Source organism: Lissotriton vulgaris, unplaced genomic scaffold, assembly GCF_964263255.1.
Source record: "Lissotriton vulgaris unplaced genomic scaffold, aLisVul1.2 SCAFFOLD_1043, whole genome shotgun sequence".
NCBI lineage: Eukaryota > Metazoa > Chordata > Amphibia > Caudata > Salamandridae > Lissotriton > Lissotriton vulgaris.
Window position 1 is genome coordinate 438,288 of NW_028252006.1, and position 22,421 is coordinate 460,708.

Genomic DNA, 22,421 nt, shown 5'->3' on the forward strand with positions numbered 1-22,421 from the left:
TCAGTCGCCACACGTCTACCATGGCCCATTCATCTATTCCCTCCAGTATTGATCTAGCTGCGCGTTTCCCATGTCTCTCCGTTCCAGTGGCTCTGTCTAATAGTGGATCTAAGCATGTGTTGAAGTCCCCCCCCACATGAGTGCTGTCGGTTGTATCTCTCTAAGTTTGGACCATATGTTGTCGTAGAACTGTGGGTCATCGACATTAGGGGCATAGGCTGTTACAATTGTAAGGTCTGTACCCCCGAAATTACCCCTGAGTATGATGTATCTTCCCTGATCATCTTTTGTCACTGTGATGGGTGTAAATGGTGTACCACGTTTAATCAAAATTAGTACGCCTCGGGGGAGGAGACAAGCAGGCATTTGAAATGGCCCCATAGTCGCTCGGCTCCGAGAGCCCTTTTGCCCCACACGTCTATCCTGACGTCTATCCTGAGCCACGAAGGCGTACTTTGACAGAAGAAAGAAAACGGGCACCTACCATTTGCTCCCGAAGCTCCTGCATGCAGCAGATCCTGAGAACCGTCCCTGACGGCTCCGCGGCCCACGCGGCAATGAGACCGGGGCGTTGACTCGTCAGGGCCTCCGGCCGAAGCTGCAGCATCGACGGCCGTTGATGGTGGTGGGGGGCCTGTCAGTGGGTGCCGTTGACATAAAGGACCGCTGCTAGCGGTGAAGACCCGGTCCGCTGGGCGGTGACCCTTGGGGGGCAGTGTGGTGGCACAGGATCGGAGGGGGTGCATGCCTCCTGCCCCCTCCCCAAACTTCATTGCCCGGGTATAGCCAAGGACTGCCCCTGACATAGGCGGGCGACTCCCGGGGCCCGGCAGGGATTTTAGCCTTTTGGTGGCTCTCCTTTCAGGAACTTGCCTCACAGTCTTTTGCCCCGGGAACGCATCCCGTGGCGCCCTCGAGGTGAGGCCTGGTCCCTGACAGTGGTGAAGAGGGACGGGCCGACTGGATTAAGATGGCGGCCGGTGCTCTCCTCTACGGCCTGCGTCCACGCCAGGTGGCTGTTGCACGGATGGGGCCGGGATGCTTACAACATACGCAGGAGTTTACATCCTGGGATGTGTTAGCTGCCCTAACAGTTCTGCACGAGACCATGATTTGCCATGCCCGGGACCTGGGTGAAAGAATGGACGCCATTGTGGTCTCGCCGTCTCTAACGGCCATGGTCCAATTCCAGGGAGCTGCCGATGAACTTGCTGCTGAGTCCATCGAGGAAGTTCCAGCTCTGCAGAGGCACCAGGAGCCGCTCGAGGTTCGGGCTCCCATGCCCATGCGGACCGACTTGATTGCTCGTATGGATGTCTCCTTGGGACACATGTCCAACTGGCGGCTGGGGATGGAGCGCTGTTTTCCCTCTTGGTCTAGCCTGGTTATGTCGCAGCGGTGGCCAAACTGTGTGACTCTCCTCTCCTGGATGGTGTTATTAACTGTGATCTTTTGGAAGTTCCCGAGACCGGAGATGATATTGTCTGATCTTTGCTGTTGGTACTTCGATGGACTTGGATTGTTGTGCTTTTCTGGGTCGGCGCCCCACCCGGATCCACCCATATTGTTTGGACCCTCAGGACTGTGCTCTACATTGATTAATGTGTGGCCTTCTGGCGGTACCGCTATCAGACAGGGTCAGGGATGAAGTGGTTCATGGTCTATTGGCTTTATGGTGGACAGATGGTGCAGTGGGTATGTTCGATCGATATTTCATCGCTATTGTGCTTGGGATTTATTGTTCTTCATTACAGTATTACTTCCTTTCTGGGTAGGGGCGAGGGGCGGGGCCGGGCGGCGCGATGAGGGCCCTCCTCCGTTTACTTTCCTTTCTTTTCCTCTTTCTCTATTTTTCTATATTTCGGGTCTCTATTAGGGCGACAGGCACGCTGCTGGGGGGGTAGGCCATGGCCTTCTGCGGGTGTGCAGGGTGAGGGGTTGTGGGATGGGTCGCTGAGCGATATTTGTTTCTATGGCCCTTTAGTCTTTCTTCTCTTTTTAGTATCGTCGTCGCTCCCGCTCTTTGCGGTATGTTTGGTGATGAGGGGCGGGAGTTGAACTTGCTACACGCTGGGGTTGCGCCTGCATTTCTTCTGCTTTGTAAATCTTGCTCCCCGATATTCCCTTCGTATTAACACTGTTTGTAGATATCCTGACTTGTACACTATTGCGGGACTGTGTACGACTGTGCGACACCTCTTCCTTAGTTTCTTATTTGAAAATGAACCTATTCAATCCTGATTTCAATCTGTTTGTGTCTGATTACAAGTCATGTACCGTTATTTTATAACCCCGGGTTTCGAACTGCTATAACTATACATATTGCTTGCAGTATTCTCGTTCTGTTTAGCGGCCGGCCGGGATAGTTGTAGGCCCATACTTGTAACTGCATGTACTACAAATAAAGGTTCACAAAAAAAAAAAAAAAAAAATTGTACGCCTCTTGCGTAGTTTGAGTAAGAGGACGCCACTCGAAATGTCGCCCATCTTTGCCCAATTCTGCACTCCCGCTTGGGTGCAATGTGTGTTTCTTGGATACAGGCAACATCTACTTTATGTCTATCCAAGTACGCAAGAACCTTCCTGATTTTTCGTGGGTTCTGTAAGCCCCTCACGTTCCACGACATAAATGTCAGTGTCCTAACTTGGCGCGCCTCAGTGGTCATGCTGTGTATAGGTAGGGTATGCAATCTCTGCCCTAATCACTGTGTTGGTACGCTTGTAATGTTTTCTGTGAATTGTGGTGTCATCAAAGGTTACCTAGCGATTTTCAATAGTACCCTCCTCTGCCCTCCCCATCCCACTTCGTCTAAAGTCCCTCGACAAAGACATTACCCTCAACGTTATCGTTCCCGGTTCTCCTCTCCTTGCTTGCATAACATTAAACATCCCCCAAAAAAGAAAAATCAAGAACATGTGTGGTGCTCACAAGTGGGCGGGATTAGCCTGGGATGTGCACCTTCTACGTAGGCCACCTGAGGGGGGGGCCTTCTTATCAATATCATAAATACCCTACTCCAGCAATCACCTCCACTTCTAGTATCATTATGTACCATGTCAATGCCTAACACTAAGTATATGAACAATTCAACAACATTTGGAGCACGTCTTTTCGCCCCAACATACAGATCGTTTCAACTTGCTCATGACTTATCTGGGTCATTTTGGTATGTCTCTGTCCACCTGGGGGGGATGGGTGGTCGGACCTCAGCGTTTCTGGTCCGCAACTGGGTATCTTTGGCTTCAGATCCTTCCTTGCTAGTTCGTCGAATGCTCTAGCACCTGCTAGAGCTTCTGAGTGATTCTCTCCCAGGGCAGCGATTTACTAAAGCCATATGACAAATCTCTCGTTGGTTTGGTTCCCTATCATTCCACGTCTGACAATGGTCCTTGCTCCTGCTGCCTGTCCCTTGGCGAACGTCTGCGTTCCCCTTTCGGTTTCCTCAACTGCAAGAGATCTTTAGGTTCGTTGAAGACCTTCGTCGCGCCGTCGTCTGTGATCTTCATCCGGGCTGGATATAGCATGGCGTATGGGATTTGCAGGTCTCAGAGTTTTTGCTTGGCCTGTGTATATTTTTTCCTCGCTTCTTGTACAGCCTGCATGAAATCAGGGTATAGCGCTATGTCCATACCCTCGTGTTGCAAAGTACCCACTTCTCGGACCTACCGGAGTGCTGCATCGCGATCCCGGTAGTTTAGCATCTTGGCTATAATAGGCCGTGGCCTAGCGCCCACTGGTGGCTTCAGGGCTAGGGACCTGTGTGCTCTTTCAATCAAGAACACCTCCGAGAATGTCTCTCTGCCCAACAGTGTTGCCAGAAGGTGTTCTATGTATTTCTCCATTGGGCCTGTGTTTGTCGTCTCTGCAATTCCCATAATTCTGATGTTGCTTCGCCTTGATCGGGCTTCCAAATTCTCTGCCTTGGCGGTTAGCACAGCCAGCTGTTTGTCTACTCCAGAATATTTTGCTGTAGCTTGGGTAGTTGTGTCTTCTAGGTCAGATATCCTACGTTCTGCCATGTCTATCCGCTCTGTATGCCTGTCGAGTCTAAATCGTCAGCAACTTGTGAAATGAGCTCCCCGCTATTGCTCCCAGCTGCGGAATTTGTTCCCTCAGTAGCCTTTCGGGCCTGTGTCGCACTCTTTTCCTGCTCTGTAGAGCCGCCCACCCACTTCAGCTTGAGTCCGATCGTGGGCCTGGTGGTATGCGCCCTTGGGTTGTCCTCTCTACAGCTCTTCTTATCAGGGCAGCCGGCCTTTCTTATCAGGGGGTCCCTGCTATGTCTTGGGTGCCAGTATTTGCTTCTGTCCGTCGTTGGGTCGTGATTGCCTGTTTCTTTGGGGGTCGCGCTTCAAGGGTATCCCCGATTTAGCCGTGTTGCTGTTGCGGAGCGATTCCCCCTCAGCCGCGTCCACCTCTGCCGTACGCCGAAAACGTTCGCGGCTGCTCCTCGCTTCCCCCGCTTTCTGGAGCGTGCCAGTGCTTTATGCCTCTGCCAAATACGAGGCTCGGGAGCAGCACCGGTCCTACCTTCGTCTCACCGTCCCGCTCCAGATGTCTCCCAGGTGATATTCGGCTTCCCAGCGGGTGGGCGGGATTTCGCGATCCGGTCGACGTGCACTGCGTCTCGGCGTGACCTCTCACTCCGGGACGGTGTGGCTGCTGTATATTCTCCTCGCAGGCCTCAGCAATTTGCGGCCGCGATTTTCAGCGTATTGATGTTCCGTGGGGCTCCAATGTCACACGATGGCTGGTTACATGTCAGGCAATCCTTATTTTCCGTCAGTGGTATGATATCCGCTGTTGCGGTGTAGGATGAGGATGATGATTGCCGTCGCTCAGGGGAGCTCGCTCAATGTTCGGCCATTTCGATCCTCGGCTAGCTCTGCCCCGGAGGCAGTGTTATGTAACTTTGCTGGAGGGTGTAGCAGCAGTATTGACTGATGTATGTAAATCGCCCGATGAAAGGGCGGATGGGACCAGTGGAGGAACCAGAATCCTTTTTTTATGGCTAGGGTGAGCCCCTGCAGTATGGCGGGCGCTGGCCTGAGAGCTCTTGACTGACGCCGAGAATAGGGGGCCCCCTCCCTTTACTTTGCAGGGGGGCACTCGAGTTTCGTTACGCCACTGACATGACATATGGGCTCCCCTTGTGACTTATTTACAGCGGGCTGACGAAGATAATCGATCTCCCAACAACACTGCAACACACTCCTTTGTGACTGATCTAGCTGATGTGGAAAACGAAGATACGAATCTCTATGTTAGTATGACACAGTGAATTCTGACAGATCACTCCTGACAGTCTTTCCAATGCTCAGTATTTGTACATGTTGACATGCGCAATCTCGTTAACTGGCAATACTTACTGTGAGAAGTTGGCCTGATATATAATGTTCACTATTCTAGTGAGCACTTTGTATCAGTCCAAACAACCCTTATGGTGATTGGTTGTAAGTCAACCTTATAGACCAGCTATCCTAGTAGCGTGGATACGAGCAGTCTTCGGGCTAAACTCTAGAGGGCGTGTTAAGCCAGCTGTTATACCATCACATATACCCCTTGAACACCAAGTGAAAGGACACCACACAAGTGTTATGAAAATAAACAGTGTATTTATTAGAATCACAACAGCCCTGTCCTCTTTATGAGGACAGGGTACTTAGCACAAAACAAAACTCTTACGAAAATACTTGAGTTCGCACAATTTACACAAATGCCCGAGGGACACGGAAAACCATATACTACAAAAGTGGAATGCGAAATTACTAGCAGGTAAGTACTGTACTAATAGGCTTCGGAATCGCTAGGACTTGACTACTGAACCTTCAGATTACTAATAGGAGGCCTAGGGAACTCGGGTGCAGAGTGTGCACTCTCACGCGTGATGCGGGACAAAGTCTATGGTAGCTAGATTTCACAAAGTTAGTGTTCTCGGGCGAACCCGACCTGGTAGGAGGAAAACGAAAGTGGATTCTGACCCTTGGATAGTGAGGCTATGCTGGGGCACCGAAATGCCGAAGTTACCTAGCCCAGGGGCTGCAGCTGATAGGTCTCAAAAGACGTCGGGAATCCTCGTAGACGGACCAGGAGCCTGAAGAAAAGAAGTTGCTGGCAGGCGACCAGTGAAGAGAGTTCGAGTGATCTAAGCCTGGATCGAAGATGGAAGACACCTGAAAGCAGAGGGGACCAAGTTCGTGACTACTAGCCAGTAGTCAGGTGGCACCAGGAGGGCACCGGATGGTAGTCACCTCGACTAGGTGAGTGGGCGACGCTGTGCTCTGCAGATCTCACGGACCAGGAGGCGTTGTCGGCAACCAGGATGGAGGAGCGAGCTGTCCCACGATGGATGAAGCTGTCGGCGTCGCTGGACCCAGGATTGGGGCAACAAGTATTGGCTAATTCAAGCCCACGCGGTGGACTCAAAATGGCGTCTGGAGTGAACCAGGAGGGTCCGGGGTGCTCCTCTTTTGGAAGGGAGCAAGGGCCAGTCTGGAGCAACCAGACCAGCAGCAGTGATGTCGTCGGGCGTCGTTAAGAAGGCCACAAGCCAGCGGGCTAGTAGCCAAACAACGCGGTGAGCAGCAAAAAGCAGAAGGGCCCCACGCAGATCGTGGAGATGCTGGGAGGCTGAACTTCGGTGCTGGAGCTGCTCAGGGTCGGGGCTTCTCGGACCCCAAAGCACTCACCAGAGGATCCCTCGGCGGTCGTGCTGGGAAGAAGTCGTGCAGTCTTGAAGATGGCCGGTCCCTCGAGGTCTCGTCGCACCCACGGTTCTCAGCTTAGCTGTAGAGGTGGGTAGAGGTCAGAGGTGCCAGGGAAGCCGGTTCTCGTCGAGCTGGGCAGTCGGATTCCGGAGGAAGGACTTGCAGCAGACCGCAGTGTTCTTAAGATGGTGCCTGCGGATGCAGGGTGACTACTCCTTAGTCACAAGGGAGAATCTTGAAGAAGAAATCTTGAAGTCCTTTCGTAGAAAGTCGTGTCTTGATTCCAAAGATGATCTAATTTGGAAGGGTCCCCGCTCCTGCCTTTATCCTAAAGAAAGGAGTGGGTACGCGACTAGGTCCTGCCCTAGGGTGGGACCAGGAAGGGGGGTGGATACACCCCTCTCCCATGCCGGACTTTCCCCAGGCCAGGGGCTGGTGTGCCCCTGGAACTGGTTCTAGCCGGCAGATGCGTAGTGAGCACCGGGGTGCCACTCAGCAGTCACCTTCCTGTAAAGCCCTGCCTACCCAGGATACACAAAACCCTGTCTGGGATGGTGCTAGCACCGCCCCTGACAGGAAACCCTTTGTCCAAGCTCTCCTTGCTGGAAGGACTCCCAGCAGCAGAAGGTCAGACTCGTGTCTGTGGTGGCAGCATCCATTTTGTGGAGCTGAGGCTTCAGTTAACTTTAACCGGGGTTCACAGTTACATACATGTCGTGTCCCTCTAGAAGGGTGGAATGCTAACACCGTCGCCAGAATTGGCGAGGGGTTAGTATTCCAATTCGTATGACACCTTACTCGACATGTTTTGATAAAGCGATACCAAAGATAGCATTTAACCGCGAGGATTATAATGCACTTAAGAGTATATGGAATGCGTTATCATGGAACAGCTATTAGGACTTGGTTCCGCAAGCTGCAAGCGGGCTCAGCTCATGCCAGAGCACCATTTCACACGATTCCAAGCACTCTGCCTTCAGGATTGTCAAGGCCTGCCATAGGAGTGACTGATATGAATCTGTGTGTCCATTTTTAGGGTTAGATATAGGTATACTATATCTAAAGCAAAGGGTGATTACACCACCTTGCCCCAGCTGTCGTGCAGCCAGTTGTGTCAGATTTAGATGGCCATCCAGGGGTCTGGATGGCCATCTAAATCTGGCTCTCCCCTGGATACCTGCCCTCTGAAAATCATCAAGCAGTGTAGGGAGACTCTCTTACCACCGTTGCTAGAAATAATGAATCTAGCAATCAGAGATGGCATTTTCCCCACGGAGTGGAAGAAGGCGGTAGTGAAACCCCTGTTAAAAAAGGCCTCCCTTGACCCGGAGGTTCTAAAAAACTTCCGTCCCATCTCGCTGCTTCCTGCTCCAGCGAACATGCTTGAGGCACATCTTAATAAGCACCTCGCTATCTTTGTGGAAAGCTCGGAATGCTTGGACCCCTCCCAGCATGGATTTAGGAGGGAACACAGCACCGAGTCAGCCCTCACCATCGTGCTTGATAAGATCCGCACGACAGTAGATGGGGGCCAGACCACCCTCCTGGTCCTACTTGATCTAACAGCGGCTTTTGATACCCTCTCCCCCTCAGTGCTTACATCTCGCCTGAGGGAGGTAGGGGTGGGAAACACTGCCCTGGATCTCTTGACCTCTTTCCTAAATGGGAGGGAACAAAGAGTCAAGTTGGGAGAGTTCCTATCTCCATCCCGACCAGTGCTGTGTGGGGTCCCCCAAGGGTCGGCACTTAGTCCGACTCTTTTCAACATCTATGTGACCCCACTAGCCAGGCTTATAAGATCTTTCGGGATGGAGGTAGTGTCTTATGCAGACGACACCCAAATACTCGTCTCTCTCCCCCATTCAGATGTGCTTATCGCCTCCAAGTTTAGATCTTGTATGGAGGCGGTTGGTCACTGGATGATTCAGAACTCTCTTAAACTGAATGGGGAGAAGACTGAGGTGTTGGTGTTCGGCGGGAAAGAAAACATCTGGTCAGCACACTGGTGGCCTGACTCCTTAGGAATTTGTCCCTCCCCCACAACATCTGCTAAGAATCTTGGGGTGATGATAGATCCAGCCCTTGATATGGGCAGTCAGGTGAGCAGAACGGTCTCCACCTGCTGGGGCCTGACTCACACCCTGCGAAGGATCAGGAAATATCTTTCCTTGCAGGCTAGAAAGCAAATAGCCGTCGCACTCATTGGCTCTCGTTTGGACTACTGTAATGCGCTGTATGCTGGGCTAAACCAGATCCACATACAGAGCTTACAGGTGGTCCAAAACGCCATAGCCAGATTTGTCCTGGATATTCCAGACGCTCCTCAGCCACTGCGGCCAGGAAAACGCTGCATTGGCTACCGGTAGAACTTCGAATCCGGTTCAAAGTCCTCTGCATGACCTACAGAGCCATCGCAAAAAACAGCGACACGGGCATTGGGTCTATCATCTCCCATTACATTCCCGGTAGGAACCTGCGTTCCTTCGGGAAATTGCTTTTGACAGCCCCCCGCGTACGAAGAGCTAAATGGGGTGGCAGGGCTTTCTCCACGCTAGCCCCCAAATGGTGGAATGATCTCCCTCTTGACTTGAGATCCCTTCCATCTTTACAGAAATTCCTCGTTGCCCTAAAAACTCGACTCTTCCGACAAGCCTATATGTAAGGATGTCTGTTTCAATTTTTGATTGTATTATTAGGCGCCTTGATACCTGCGGGTCATTGTTTTGCGCATTATAAATTGTTTTCAAATCAATCAAATCAGGGGTGGCATAATACATGCTTCAGCCCCTGGTAGGCCCTGGGTGCACCTATGCCCTGAGTTACAGGGTCTGATAAGGTGGCCCAGTACCAATTGGAAATGTACCTAAGGTACATGGAATCCATTTTAGAGAGAGAGCAGTAGGCCGTGGGTCCTGATTGGCAGGGCCCCAGGTCAACTAAGTCGGAAAACCAGCAAAACACCAGGAAAAAAAAGTTGGGGGTAACCATAGTCAGGTATCTACCTTCCTACACTTACTTATCCATGACATAGGTGCCTAAACATTTTGGAGTGCTTTTTTTAAATTGCGCATGGTTACCATCGACTTTGAGTTGATGGTAATAGCATTTCCTAAATGCCTAATTTGCATTTAGGAAATGCTTTGTAATTGTGCATAGAAAATTGCAAATCCCTATTTGCGATTTCCTATTTGGGTGTCGCAAAATAGGATTTCTATCTGGTAGAAATCGCATTTTGTTATTCCCAACGGCCTTTTTACATGCCAAAAGGCTATTTAGCATTTCGTAATGGCCCTAAATAGCAATTCAGCGCATTAATAAATGCTAAATAGCTTTGTACATTTGGTCCTATAAGTGTTAAACTTCACCATATCTCAAATCTTGCTTAAAATTTCAACTAGCATATGACTTTGTGTATAATGAATAATGATGCCAATATTATCTTCCATGTGATATATGTGTAACTGTTTTACAGAAAAGGATCAACAATTATCGATTTTGGGAACAATTTGATTGGTGGCACTGACTTCAAGAATGCGTTAACGGACAAGTAAGTCTAGAGAATTAATTTTTACAAAAAGCAAGTAAAAATACATTAATTACAGTGTGAAGACTTGTGAACTGGTTTCTAATACCAACAAAGACTGCTTTTATGTATCCGGCTACAAACACAGTTTCTTTCTTGTACTGATAAGACGTACTGTCAGGACCCCTTAAGCGACTCTTGTTTTGTGACTATCACTAGGTTGTCAAACTGAGTCACTTCACTGGGATTCAGAGCTGTGAGATGTCTCCAACCAACCGAGCTAATCTAATGGTTGATCAATTCAACCTTAACTCCACTAAAGTTATTTTGTTACACATCTGAAGCCACTAGGCAAGTCTAAGTATTCAGCCCTTACAGATGTGTAGCTAGTAGTGCAATGAGGCAACTTTGCATACAAACTTGCAAAGTGTGAGCACTGAAGGACCACCAAGCACATGAATTCTACCCAAACCGCTATTTGCATTCCGAAGAGGAAAAAATATCAAGCAACATCTGGTAAAGGCAAGTAGAGTGATGGCTAATAAAAAAGATACTAGGAGCTTATTAGGATTACCACCTGTGATCGGACACTATCGCTTCATGAATTGTGCTGTGTGTCCGAACACGAAAGACTTTAAAGCAATTGACATCAATGGCCATACACATACGATGCGTACCTTCTCTAATTGTAATACCAAGAACGCTATTTATCTAGTGACATGTCCGTGTAATCTGTCCTATATTGAGCAAACTACGCAAGCAGTTAAAATGCGTATTGGACAGCACAAATCACGCATAAGGTGCAAGTACACTGGGGCCTCATTAGTGCAGCACTATATGGAAGCTGACCACAATGAAGAAGATCTAACTTGGGCAGTTCTAGTTACCATCATGGCTAAAAATAAAACAGAATTAGAGACCAAGTTGAATCGTACGGAAGCAAGATTAATAGAAAGATACCATACTTCTGAAAAGGGACTCAATGAGCGTGATGAAATTTGGGCATTAATCTGAATCCATTGATCCCTTGCCTTGACTTCTGATCTACACACTATGTATACTCTGTTCTCTGATTTTATTGAACCTATACTCTGTTGTTTAACTTCATGGAGCCTATATAGAATATGATATGGTTTGGCGCTATGTACTGATGTTTGGGTAAACCGGTTAGATATATATATGTGATTTATCTATATATCTAATATGTACTTTTTGTATGCTGCCATATACTGTATATGAGTGGCATTTATGCATTCACGATTGTTTATGACTCTGTTTTTGATACTTGTTGGTTTCTGAGATGTATGGTCATGGTGTCTTAATGAGAATGGGAACCCAGTAGTGGAAATGCAGATGTTTTAATAGATTGCTTACGACTTTTGGATGTCACTAGAGGTCTTTCCTGTTTTTTGTTCTTTCATTGACTACTTATTATTTATTGTTTTTATTTCTGTTATTTTGACTTCTACCCCTTTTTTTTGGTGGTGTTTTCGGCACATTGGTACGAGATTGGCCTGTTATTGACAATTATACTGGGCGTGTGATTTTCTTACCCCCGTAGATTAACTCCTATTTCGAACTGCCTGACCTCCGGATCGATTCGGGCTTGTGAGTCCCCTCTTTGTGTCGCCGACGGGTTTGACGCTCCGTCCCACGTTGACACGCCCCCTGCATTGTGAGTTACCTGGCCGCCCGCTCTGTGGCGGGTGCATTCATCGAGTAAGACGCTGCAGCAAACGTCGGTTCCCCGCGTTTCTGAAGCCGCTGGAGAATCAAGGTACTCCTTCCCCCGCCCTTTGCCAGTCTTGTGCACACGCCGCGTTGGCTTCTTAGACGTAGCTCGTCCTGGAGGAGTCGGGTATAGTTGATAGTGGGAGGAGTAGCTAGTACGGCCCGTTTGAGTCTCCCTTAAGGTCTTAGTGGGAAACCGTACTTCTCTCGATCTTGACCTTTGAAAGTGCCTTTTACTGAGTGGAGGCGGAGCGAGTGTTTTCTGTATACTTAGAATCTCTACTGCCCCCCGTATTTAACCTGATCTGCTCGGAATTAGCCGACTGTACATATATATATACTTTCATCCCTCAGGCTTTGTAATCATTGGTGGGGAGACTCTGTGAGGATAGACCTTGGATGTATGTAGTCTTGCCTTAGTGTACTTGTTTTATGTGCCTTGTGTACATGAGTGATTGTTTGACTAGACAGAGACTTGAATGACATATGACGGGGAATTCCATTCTTGTCTTCTTCCCTCCCATGGACTCGAATTGTTGGTAGGAAGAACGTGTGACTTGAGCCACTCCTGAGACATATACTACTTTCATTCTATATACCTTGCTGGACGGACACAGTGAAGATATTAATGTATGTCTGCAATCACTTTTGTTTCATTATCTGTTGAGAGTGAACACATCTGTGGCTATGGATCTGCACTTGTGATTGATTTGTCTCCTCATGTGTTTGGTCCGTGCAGATTTCTCTAGACTTGAGCCGAGACGGTGGCACCTACCCCGCCCTCTTGGGTGGGAGTGTGGGTTGGCTGATAAGATTTGCCCTAGACTGGGCCAGGGCCTTGAAAACTATGTACTTATATCTGATATTAGATGTGTGATGTACTTCTTGGCTTGCACATGCATCTTTACATCCTGGGATATAAAGGATATTAACCCATTGGGCCGAATGGGTTTGATCTTGTCACATGGTTGTGCTGCACACCCTTAAAGGTGTGGGTGTGGCCTCTTGCTTTTAGTCCCCTTTACTTTGTTTTTTATTTCAATATTATTTTTTTATTTCAATATTATTTCTGATCTTGGAGCTATCTCTGATTCAGTCTGGTACACTTTCCTTGTCATACCTTTCTTGATAGATTCTCCGAGTGACACTGCATTTCCACACTCGTGGGGAGAGAGATTTCTCAATCTTATTTTTGCAGCTATAATGTAATGTGTTTCCTTGTCTGGGTAAGAAAGAGGACAAAAATAATATATGTATTTGTTGTTATTAGAGTACCCATGTCCTGATGAAGCCTATATCATCTGGCTGAAACGCGACCGCGACTGCGTAGACACCTTTGGCTTTGAACGGAGTCCCTTAGTTGAATTCAAGAAAGATTTGATTTGTTCATTGATGCACCTACACAAATATAGGCTGGGTAGGTGTGTTAACCCCCTGGTGCTTGTTGTTTGGGACTACCTTTTAGTTGTACACTCCACTATACTTTAAGAGGAGATACATATGTAAAACTAGAGTACCCATGTCCTGATGAAGCCTATATCATCTGGCTGAAACGCGACCGCGACTGCGTCGACAACTTTGGCTTTGAACGGAGTCCGTTAGTTAAATTCAAGAAAGATTTGATTTGTTCATTGATGCACCTACACAAATATAGGCTGGGTAGATGTGTTAACCCCCTGGTGCTTGTTGTTTGGGACTACCTTTTAGTTGTATACTCCACTATACTTTAAGAGGAGATACATATGTAAATTGGTGTGTGTATATATATAATTGTACATATTTTTTGTCTTGAGGGTACATAGAAGTGTATTTGATATTATATATGTTGTATATTTGTATAGAATGTACATGTGATGTGTTGTATATAAACTGTTTTCGGTTGTACCTCTCTGGCTGTCCGCCCATATATGTATATATGAACTTATAGATATTTTTTCTTGATTTAATTTGTTAATCACAAGATAATTAATTGTTTCTTGTTTGAGAATTAAAAGTGGATTGATCCCTTCAGTACCATTTCTCTCTACTTTTTCATCCTTGGATGTCTCCTGCTCAGGTACGGGAGGGTGAGGTGGGCAGAACCCCTAACCATTTTTTCTAGTCTTGGCGGTTAGCGCAGCCAGCTGTTTGTCTACTACAGATTGTTTCGCTGTAGCTTGGGTAGTTGTGTCTTCTAGGTCAGATATCCTACGTTCTGCCATGTCTATCCGCTCTGTATGCCTGTCGAGCCATTCAGACATGCGATCCACTCTATGTATAAGGCTGTCTATTTTCCCGTCTATGTTTGTCAGGGCCGTTTGAATCGTGAGGAACATTGATTGTATGTTGTCCGCAGTGAGTCCTCCCGCCGTCTGCGCAGGCGGTGCGGCTGTCTGGTGTTCTACGCCCGCCTGCTCAGGTGCTTTTTTGGACTGCTCGAAGTTTATTTTAGTTTGGTTCTTATCTGGCTTACCCATGTTTCCCCAAGGGCGGTTGTTTGCCTTGCGCAGTTACCAGTTCTGGCTCCTCCACCGCAGGTAGTTGGGCGTGCTCAGTTGGTACGTGGGCTTCAGTGGGCCTTGATATGCGCAGTATGTCAGCATGTGTGGATTATCCGGGGGCCTTATGGTGGGCGCAAGTAATCCTGTCTGCCACGGAGCCTAAATCGTCAGCAACTTGTGAAATGAGCTCCCCGCTATTGCTCCCAGCTGCGGAATTTGTCCCCTCAGTAGCCTTTCGGGCCTGTGTCGCACTCTTTTCCTGCTCTGTAGAGCCGCCCACCCACTTCAGCTTGAGTCCGATCATGGGCCTGGTGGTATGAACCCTTGGGTTGTCCTCTCTACAGCTCTTCTTATCAGGGCACCGGGCCTTTCTTATCAGGGGGTCCCTGCTATGTCTTGGGTGCCAGTATTTGCTTCTGTCCGTCGTTGGGTCGTGATTGCCTGTTTCTTTGGGGGTCGCGCTTCAAGGGTATCCCCGATTTAGCCGTGTTGCTGTTGCGGAGTGATTCCCCTTCAGCCGCGTCCACCTCCGCCGTGCGCCGAAAACGTTCGCGGCTGCTCCTCGCTTCCCCCGCTTTCTGGAGCGTGCCAGTGCTTTATGCCTCTGCCAAATACGAGGCTCGGGAGCAGCACCGGTCCTACCTTCGTCTCATTGTCCCGCTCCAGATGTCTCCCAGGTGATGTTCGGCTTCCCAGCGGGTGGGCGGAGTTTCGCGATCCGGTCGAAGTGCACCTTGTCTCGGCGTGACCTCTCACTCCGGGACGGTGTGGCTGCTGTATCTTCTCTTCGCAGGCCTCAGCAGTTTGCGGCCACGATTTTCAGCGTATTGATGTTCCGTGGGGCTCCAAAGTCACACCGATGGCTGGTTACATGTCAGGCAATACTTATTTTCCGTCAGTGGTATGATACCCGCTGTCGCGGTGTAGGATGAGGATGATGATTGCCGTCGCCCAGAGGAGCTCGCTCAATGTTCGGCCATTTCGTTCTTCGGCTAGCACCGCCCCGGAGGCAGTGTTATGTAACTTTGCTGGAGGGTGTAGCAGCAGTATTGACTGATGTATGTAAATCGCCCGATGAAAGGGCGGATGGGACCAGTGGAGGAACCAGAAACATTTTTTTATGGCTAGGGTGAGCCCCTGCAGTATGGCGGGGCGCTGGCCTGAGAGCTCTTGACTGACGCGGAGAATAGGGGGCCCCCTCCATTTACTTTGCAGGGGGGCCCTCAAGTTTCGTTAACGCCACTGACATGACATATGGGCTCCCCTTGTGACTTATTTACAGCGGGCTGACGAAGATAATCGATCTCCCAACAACACTGCAACACACTCCTTTGTGACTGATTTAGCTGATGTGGAAAACAAAGATACGAATCTCTATGTTAGTATGACACAGTGAATTCTGACAGATCACTCCTGACAGTCTTTCCAATGCTCAGTATTTGTACATGTTGACATGCGCAATATCGTGTACTGGCAATACTTACTTATCCATGACACAGGTGCCTAAACATTTTGGGGTGCTTTTTTTTAAATTGCGCATGGTTACCATCGACTTTGAGTTGACGGTAATAGCATTTCCTAAATGCCTAATTTGCATTTAGGAAATGCTTTGTACATGTGCATAGAAAATTGCAAATCCCTATTTGCGATTTCCTATTTGGGTGTCGCAAAATGTGATTTCTATCTGGTAGAAATCGCATTTTGCTATTCCCAACGGCCTTTTTACATGCCAAAAGGCTATTTAGCATTTCTTAATGGCCCTAAATAGCGATTCAGCGCATTAATAAATGCTAAATAGCTTTGTACATTTGGTCCTATATGTGTTAAACTTCACCATATCTCAAATTTTGCTTAAAATTTCAACTAACATGATGCCAATATTATCTTCCATGTGATATATGTGTAACTGTTTTACAGAAAAGGATCAACAATTATGGATTTTGGGAAAAATTTGATTGGTGGCACTGACTTCAAGAATGCGTTAACGGACAAGTAAGTTTAGAGAATTAATTTTTACAAAAAGCAAGTAAAAATACATTAATCACAGTGTGAAGACTTATGAAGTGGTACTAATACCAACAAAGACTGCTTTTTTGTATCCGGCTACAAACACAGTTTCTTTCTTGTACTGATAAGACGTACTGTCAGGACCCCTTAAGCGACTCTTGTTTTGTGACTATCACTAGGTTGTCAAACTGAGTCACTTCACTGGGATTCAGAGCTGTGAGATGTCTCCAACCAACTGAGCTAATCTAATGGTTGATCAATTCAACCTTAACTCCACTAAAGTTATTTTGTTACACATCTGAAGCCACTAGGCAAGTCTAAGTATTCAGCCCTTACAGATGTGTAGCTAGTAGTGCAATGAGGCAACTTTGCATACAAACTTACAAAGTGTGAGCACTGAAGGACCACCAAGCACATGAATTCTACCCAATTACATTCCTACATGGACAGTATACCTGGGGTATGATTTAATTTGGCTTAGTAATGGAAAATTCTTAGATTTCTTAAGGCAATGCCACATCCAGTGGAGTTCTGTCCACCATATGTTCTGAGCAGAAAATTCTTCTGTTGAACTTTCCTCTGGATTTAAAGGTAGATTATGATGGCGGACGGACATGCGTCCGTCCGCCACCCCGAGGTGGAGGGGCCGTCCGCAGGGGCAACGTTGTTCCATCCATTGCTATTAGGATGTGACCGCCACTCTGGCGGTCACATCCCGTATATTTAACATTGCGGTGGGTGCTGCTTTAAGCAGCACCTGCCACAAAGTTAAAAATGCATGCTTTGCATTTGCATGCACAAAGCGTAAGGGACCGCGCGGTGCCTGCCGCTTTGTGCATGCAAATGCAGTGGGGTACTAATGCTAATGCCGCCACGGAAAGGCATCTGCGTCCGGCCATCCTAATATGGCTGGCGTTGTCTGATAGACACCCCCACCATATTAGACCTTTCCGTAAAAGCGGCGGACGGACTTCCCCTCCGCCACGGTCCCCGCGCCATTGTAATATGGCGGGGGAAAAATAGGTGGCGGACGGATCGCCACCGCCTGCATGACGGTGGCGATCCTTCCGCCATCCTAATTGACCCCTTAGTTCTTCTCCAATTTTCAGACTCCACTTAAAAGGCTGTCCTCGTTTACAGAACTGTTTTCTATCACCAGTTGTAAAAGCATTAGTTTTATGATAAATCACTAGTTTGTAGGTTTCCTATCTCACCTCTGTGTTTATTGTCTAATTTCTTTAGGAGCAGTTAATTATACTTTCATATCAACTTACCTACCAAATAGTGATTGTTTTCTGCTTTCTTCCACGTTTCAAGCACCTTTCCCTTGTCTCTCATCGTATTCCTGTACCATGGCATTCACGTCTGTCTTCATCCCTCCTTTCCTACATCTTGTCTGCTTTCCTTTCCTTTGCTTTCTTCCCTTTCCATCCCTCACCTCTCTTCCTCCGTCCTTGCATTCTTATTTCCTCCTTTTACCTTCCAATTCCTTAGTTTTCCTTTCTCTTATCTTTGTTTCCTTTCCCTACACTTTTCTGCTCCTACATTCCATTTACCACTTCCCTCACTGTAATCAATTTCCTTTCCCTTCCCCTCCCATACTTCACCTCATCTCCCTTCCCTCCCCTTTATATACTGCCTTACAATAGCTCACATCAATTCCCCACCCCTGTCACTCCCCCACCCCCTCTCATCTCCTCTCCTCTTCTCAAGTTACAATTACCATTGGAATTTAATTACTACAACCTGAAGACACAATTTAAACACAGTACAAAACAAAAGAATTACAGATTTGAGAGGGAAAACATGGCAAAGAGAAATATTGGCCTACCAGCTACAGCACTGAAGTGCACTTACTAAGCGAATGTGCAGGTAATCAGGAAAAAGGCTGAGTTTCACAGTGCAAGAGGGCCTCTGGCACAAATGGGTTGACTCAATGCCCCGTGATGTCTATTGTGAAGGACAGAGGCATAATGCGAATGCCATATGAAGAGAGCAAAGGAAGAAGAGGGCTAACCCAAAGAAGCTCTGTAAATGTCTATAAGTATGGATTTTTATCAACTTGGATCACGTAAACTAGTGTGACAACTAAAGCTGCCTCTAGGCCAAACCTAAGAAACAGTGAGGGACTGATCAGCGTTGGGATGCGTGATGACATGACTAGGGATTTCACAGGCAGTGATGACACAATTCAACATATCTCGCATTTAAAGAGAATGGGACTTTTTACCAGCCAATGCTAACAACTTTGTTTACTATGTAGAATAAAATAGTGTAAATATATGTATTAAAAGTATGTATTCGTAGCAAACCACACACACTTGCACACAAACTTGTTATCTGTTAATGCAACTCAGTGAATACATTTTCACATACACAAATACCCATTTAAAGAGTGTTTCATGAATTTGTTAACATGTAATTATTTGCATAATGCATGATATTATGATCACAAATACACACTGCCATGCAATAAAACATACATTAGGAAACAGAGAGGTTGCTTAAAACTCAGGCCACTCAGTTATCTTCTGTATATCAAGTGGATATAAGGAAGGGCATGAATACAACAGTATTTATTTGTGATACTTTCAAGATGTGACATACGTCAATACGGTCTGCGTTATGCAGTTTTTATAATCTTTGGGATGAAAGAGTTAATGTTGGGCGGCTCCCTTCTCATTTAGATGAGCTAATAGTAACTCCCACCTTGGCCAATTGGACCATGCTCAAGCATAAAGAGCATAGGATCAGGGGCGGGGCTAAAAAATAAGCAATGTTGTAAGTGTGTGCAATTGCATACATTGTTTGCACATGGGGACCGTTGTGGTGTTGGGCACAAGAATGAGGACACCACACATCACAAGTCTTGCAGTGCACCACCCGCAAGCACATCTCGGTTTGAGGGCTCGTTCATAGGCAAATAAGTGGGGTGTCTCAGTGCACCCATGACTGCTGTTGGGGGAGTAAAATAGAGAAATTATAAAGCATCCTTAGGCATCCTGATGCAAATACACCGGCTGCACCAATGGACCTACACCCCTGAATATCAGGCAAATCTGGGTAGGAGTAGCACTGGAAATGAATCAGCCTGGACCCAACAGTTCACCCCGGTGATTCCCACTGTTCCAAAATGCAGCATTAATACGGGAGTAAACATTTCTGGCAAATCAAATACCGAAATGTTGGTTTCCCTGGTAATTCCTCATTTTTTAAGGGACTCTCAAGATCCAACCCATCATGGCGTAATTTGTTGACACCTGTAGTTCCCAATCCCATACCTGTCATTCACTGTAATGTCAGGCCCGAAATTACCCCTACCATTTACAGGTATAGTTAAGGCCTTCCACTCTTGTAAAAAACATACTCTTGCCGATTTGTGAATTAGGATCGGAAATAAGGTATTGTTTCAACCTTTGCATTTCACAAGCATTTAAGGCAAGCCTGTAGATTCATTATGAGGTCTTTATTTACCTTGTTAAATTAATAGCACCAAGAGCAAATGGGAGAAAACCACCAATCAATAAACAACTGTAGTCGACCAGTTAGCTGCTGTCCTCACGCGTACTGCTGACTCATGCAGGCAGGAAGTCCTCTTTTTGTGCTGCTGCAGGTCGAGGTCAGTGACTCTTTTCTGGTCTCTGGAGTTTCTCTTCCCTGAATGGTTTCCTTTCTGGAGGGCTCAGGCTCTAGGTGTTTTCCTGGCCTTCGTGCATTGCATGCTGGACTGTGGTTCCTCCACTGTTTGTAAGTAACAGAGCAGTGTTTTTCTCCCCCTCTGACCTACACATGCTTTTAGGCCAGCAGAGGTGCATCTGTTCTATCGCTGATGTGCGAAGGACCCTAGCTTCGATTTGCACTACTTCTGGATGCTGAGGACCAAATCATGCACACCTCATCCTTCTTCGCTCAAGCGGACAAATGTTTTTTTTTTTGCTTAGTTGCCTTTGAGGCATGTTTCTATCAGGAAGCTCCTTGTTTCTCTCTGAGCTGTACTGTTAGGTGACACTGTTGTTCCCTTCTCAATTAGCTTTTGTCTGGGAGGGTTTATCCATGTTTAAATGGTTAGCAGAGACTCGAGGGGTGCTGGCTATGCTCCTCGCTGAATGAAGAGAATTGGAGGAGCAGAAATGGAATTTGATGGACATTTTTGATTCTTCTTTAGCTGCCTCACTGCACTGGGTCTTGTCTGTCCTAATCAAATTAATGCACACAGCTTGTGACAGATCTGCGGCTTAAGTGGACATTAGTTCTTTCTGACCCTTTATGTTGGTAGTACTGAAGGCAGTTCTAAGCCTGCTTCAGTTGCTTCTGGAATATAGTCAGCAGGAAATGTTAGTGTCTGGCGAGCGAGAAGATTCACGTGCAGATGGGTGGCCAGGGCTGGTGGTCCTTCCTTCAGTGGAGGCTCCATCTTTCTAAGTGGGTCGGTGAAGAATACAATGGTAACTTTTCTTGTGTTGATTATGGTTTAGGTGAAAGCGGTGTGGACCATTGGCAGGGGATTAGACACTGTGGATCATTTGTCTCCTGGGGCATGTGGACTCAACCTTTTCTCACAATAGATGTAAGGATCTTCTCCTGAAGGTGTACTCCAAGCTAGTTTTAACTGAGGTACATGTGGAGGCTCAAGATATATGCGACCCACGTTACCAATGAAATGAACAAATATATATTTGATTTCACCTCCACCGACAATGTTGAGAGTCCTCCGGTGGAACTGTTTGGAGAGTCTTTTTCAGGTGTACCTGATTTTATTGAGTTTTCAGCTACACTTTACCCTCTTCTACAACTGTCTGGTTGGCAAGGGACACACTATATAATAATGTCACATTATAGTTATAGTATTAAGGAGCATTTGACAATGACATTGTACAGCAGTACCGTCCATATTCGTTGAATAGTCTAAAATATTCCCACCGTTTCCCCCAAATTGTCCAATGCTTATGAGCACAACATCTGGCCTCCTAAATGGGCTTCTCCATTTCTGTGCAGTAGTCCCTGGCAGACGGCCACTCTACAAGATGAGAGACTTTTGTTGAGTTCCAGTGATGGGCAAGATCTCTTTTAGCAATTACATTGCTAATTCCCACTTGAGTGCTCTCACTTCTAACTCCACAGATCGTCAAAGCTAACTTACAAGCAAGTCTGGGAGAGTGGCCACTGGTCTATGTATTATTACGTAGAGGGTGGAGGGTGAGCACCCTTCATCGGTATTCGGCTATGATGGGGCTGCTCCTGACCATATGCAAAGGGTTGCTGTCACTGGTGCCACACCGGCAGCAGAAAGGTAAGGGAAGCCGACTAGCACCAGCATACCATAAAGTCCAGTGAGTGAATTACATAGTATGTAGGTAGTTGAGCTGTATGAGGTTCAGATGAGAGAAAATCACTCGTTCATATAGGTCATTTTTGCATCCGTCCACTCAGATTCCTCCAGGGGATCAAGCCATCCTTCCCACTTCCCTTGAGGGATGTAAACGAGTCAGGTACACCAATAATGAGGATTTCTATAATTGTGAGACCCCCTTTTTCCCAATTTGCCTAAAGGTTCACTTAGCTTCTAGTGGATCAGTTAAAGATTCCTGGTGGAAGGCCAGTGCGTGCCCGAACTGTAGATATATAAAGAATTGGGTTTTGTGTGAGATGCATTCCATTTGAAGATTTTGAAAAGATTTCATGTATGCACTTTGCCAGACGTCTCCTAATTTAGCTATCCCAATAAGATCACACTTTTAAAAGACTGACAATCGGGCGCTGTGCAGTAGCCAGGTACTCTGCTGCAAGGGGTTTTAGGTGTGGGTTTCCTATCTTATTGAATCTAGCGCAGTGCAGCTTGCCAACAGAGGATTGTTGCTTTGGTTAACTTTGGGAGATAGCCATGTATCCACTCACTGTAAACAATCTAATAATATTGTTACTGCCAAGGATGGATGTTTCAAATCGAAAAGCAGAGTAAACCCTTCTTATAG

At 47.1% G+C, this 22,421-nt stretch overlaps 1 protein-coding gene across 1 annotated transcript in view; it reads left to right on the plus strand.

Moving 5' to 3' along the window:
- The window catches only part of LOC147662694 (uncharacterized), a gene marked incomplete at its 3' end in the record, with an annotated part of 662,849 nt that overhangs the window by 315,232 nt on the left and 325,196 nt on the right, over positions 1-22,421 (plus strand). The window contains exons 14-15 of the mRNA XM_086950972.1: positions 10,181-10,255; positions 16,360-16,434. Coding sequence (XP_086807098.1) covers positions 10,181-10,255; positions 16,360-16,434 — 150 coding nt within the window. The remainder of the gene's footprint in view (positions 1-10,180; positions 10,256-16,359; positions 16,435-22,421) is intronic.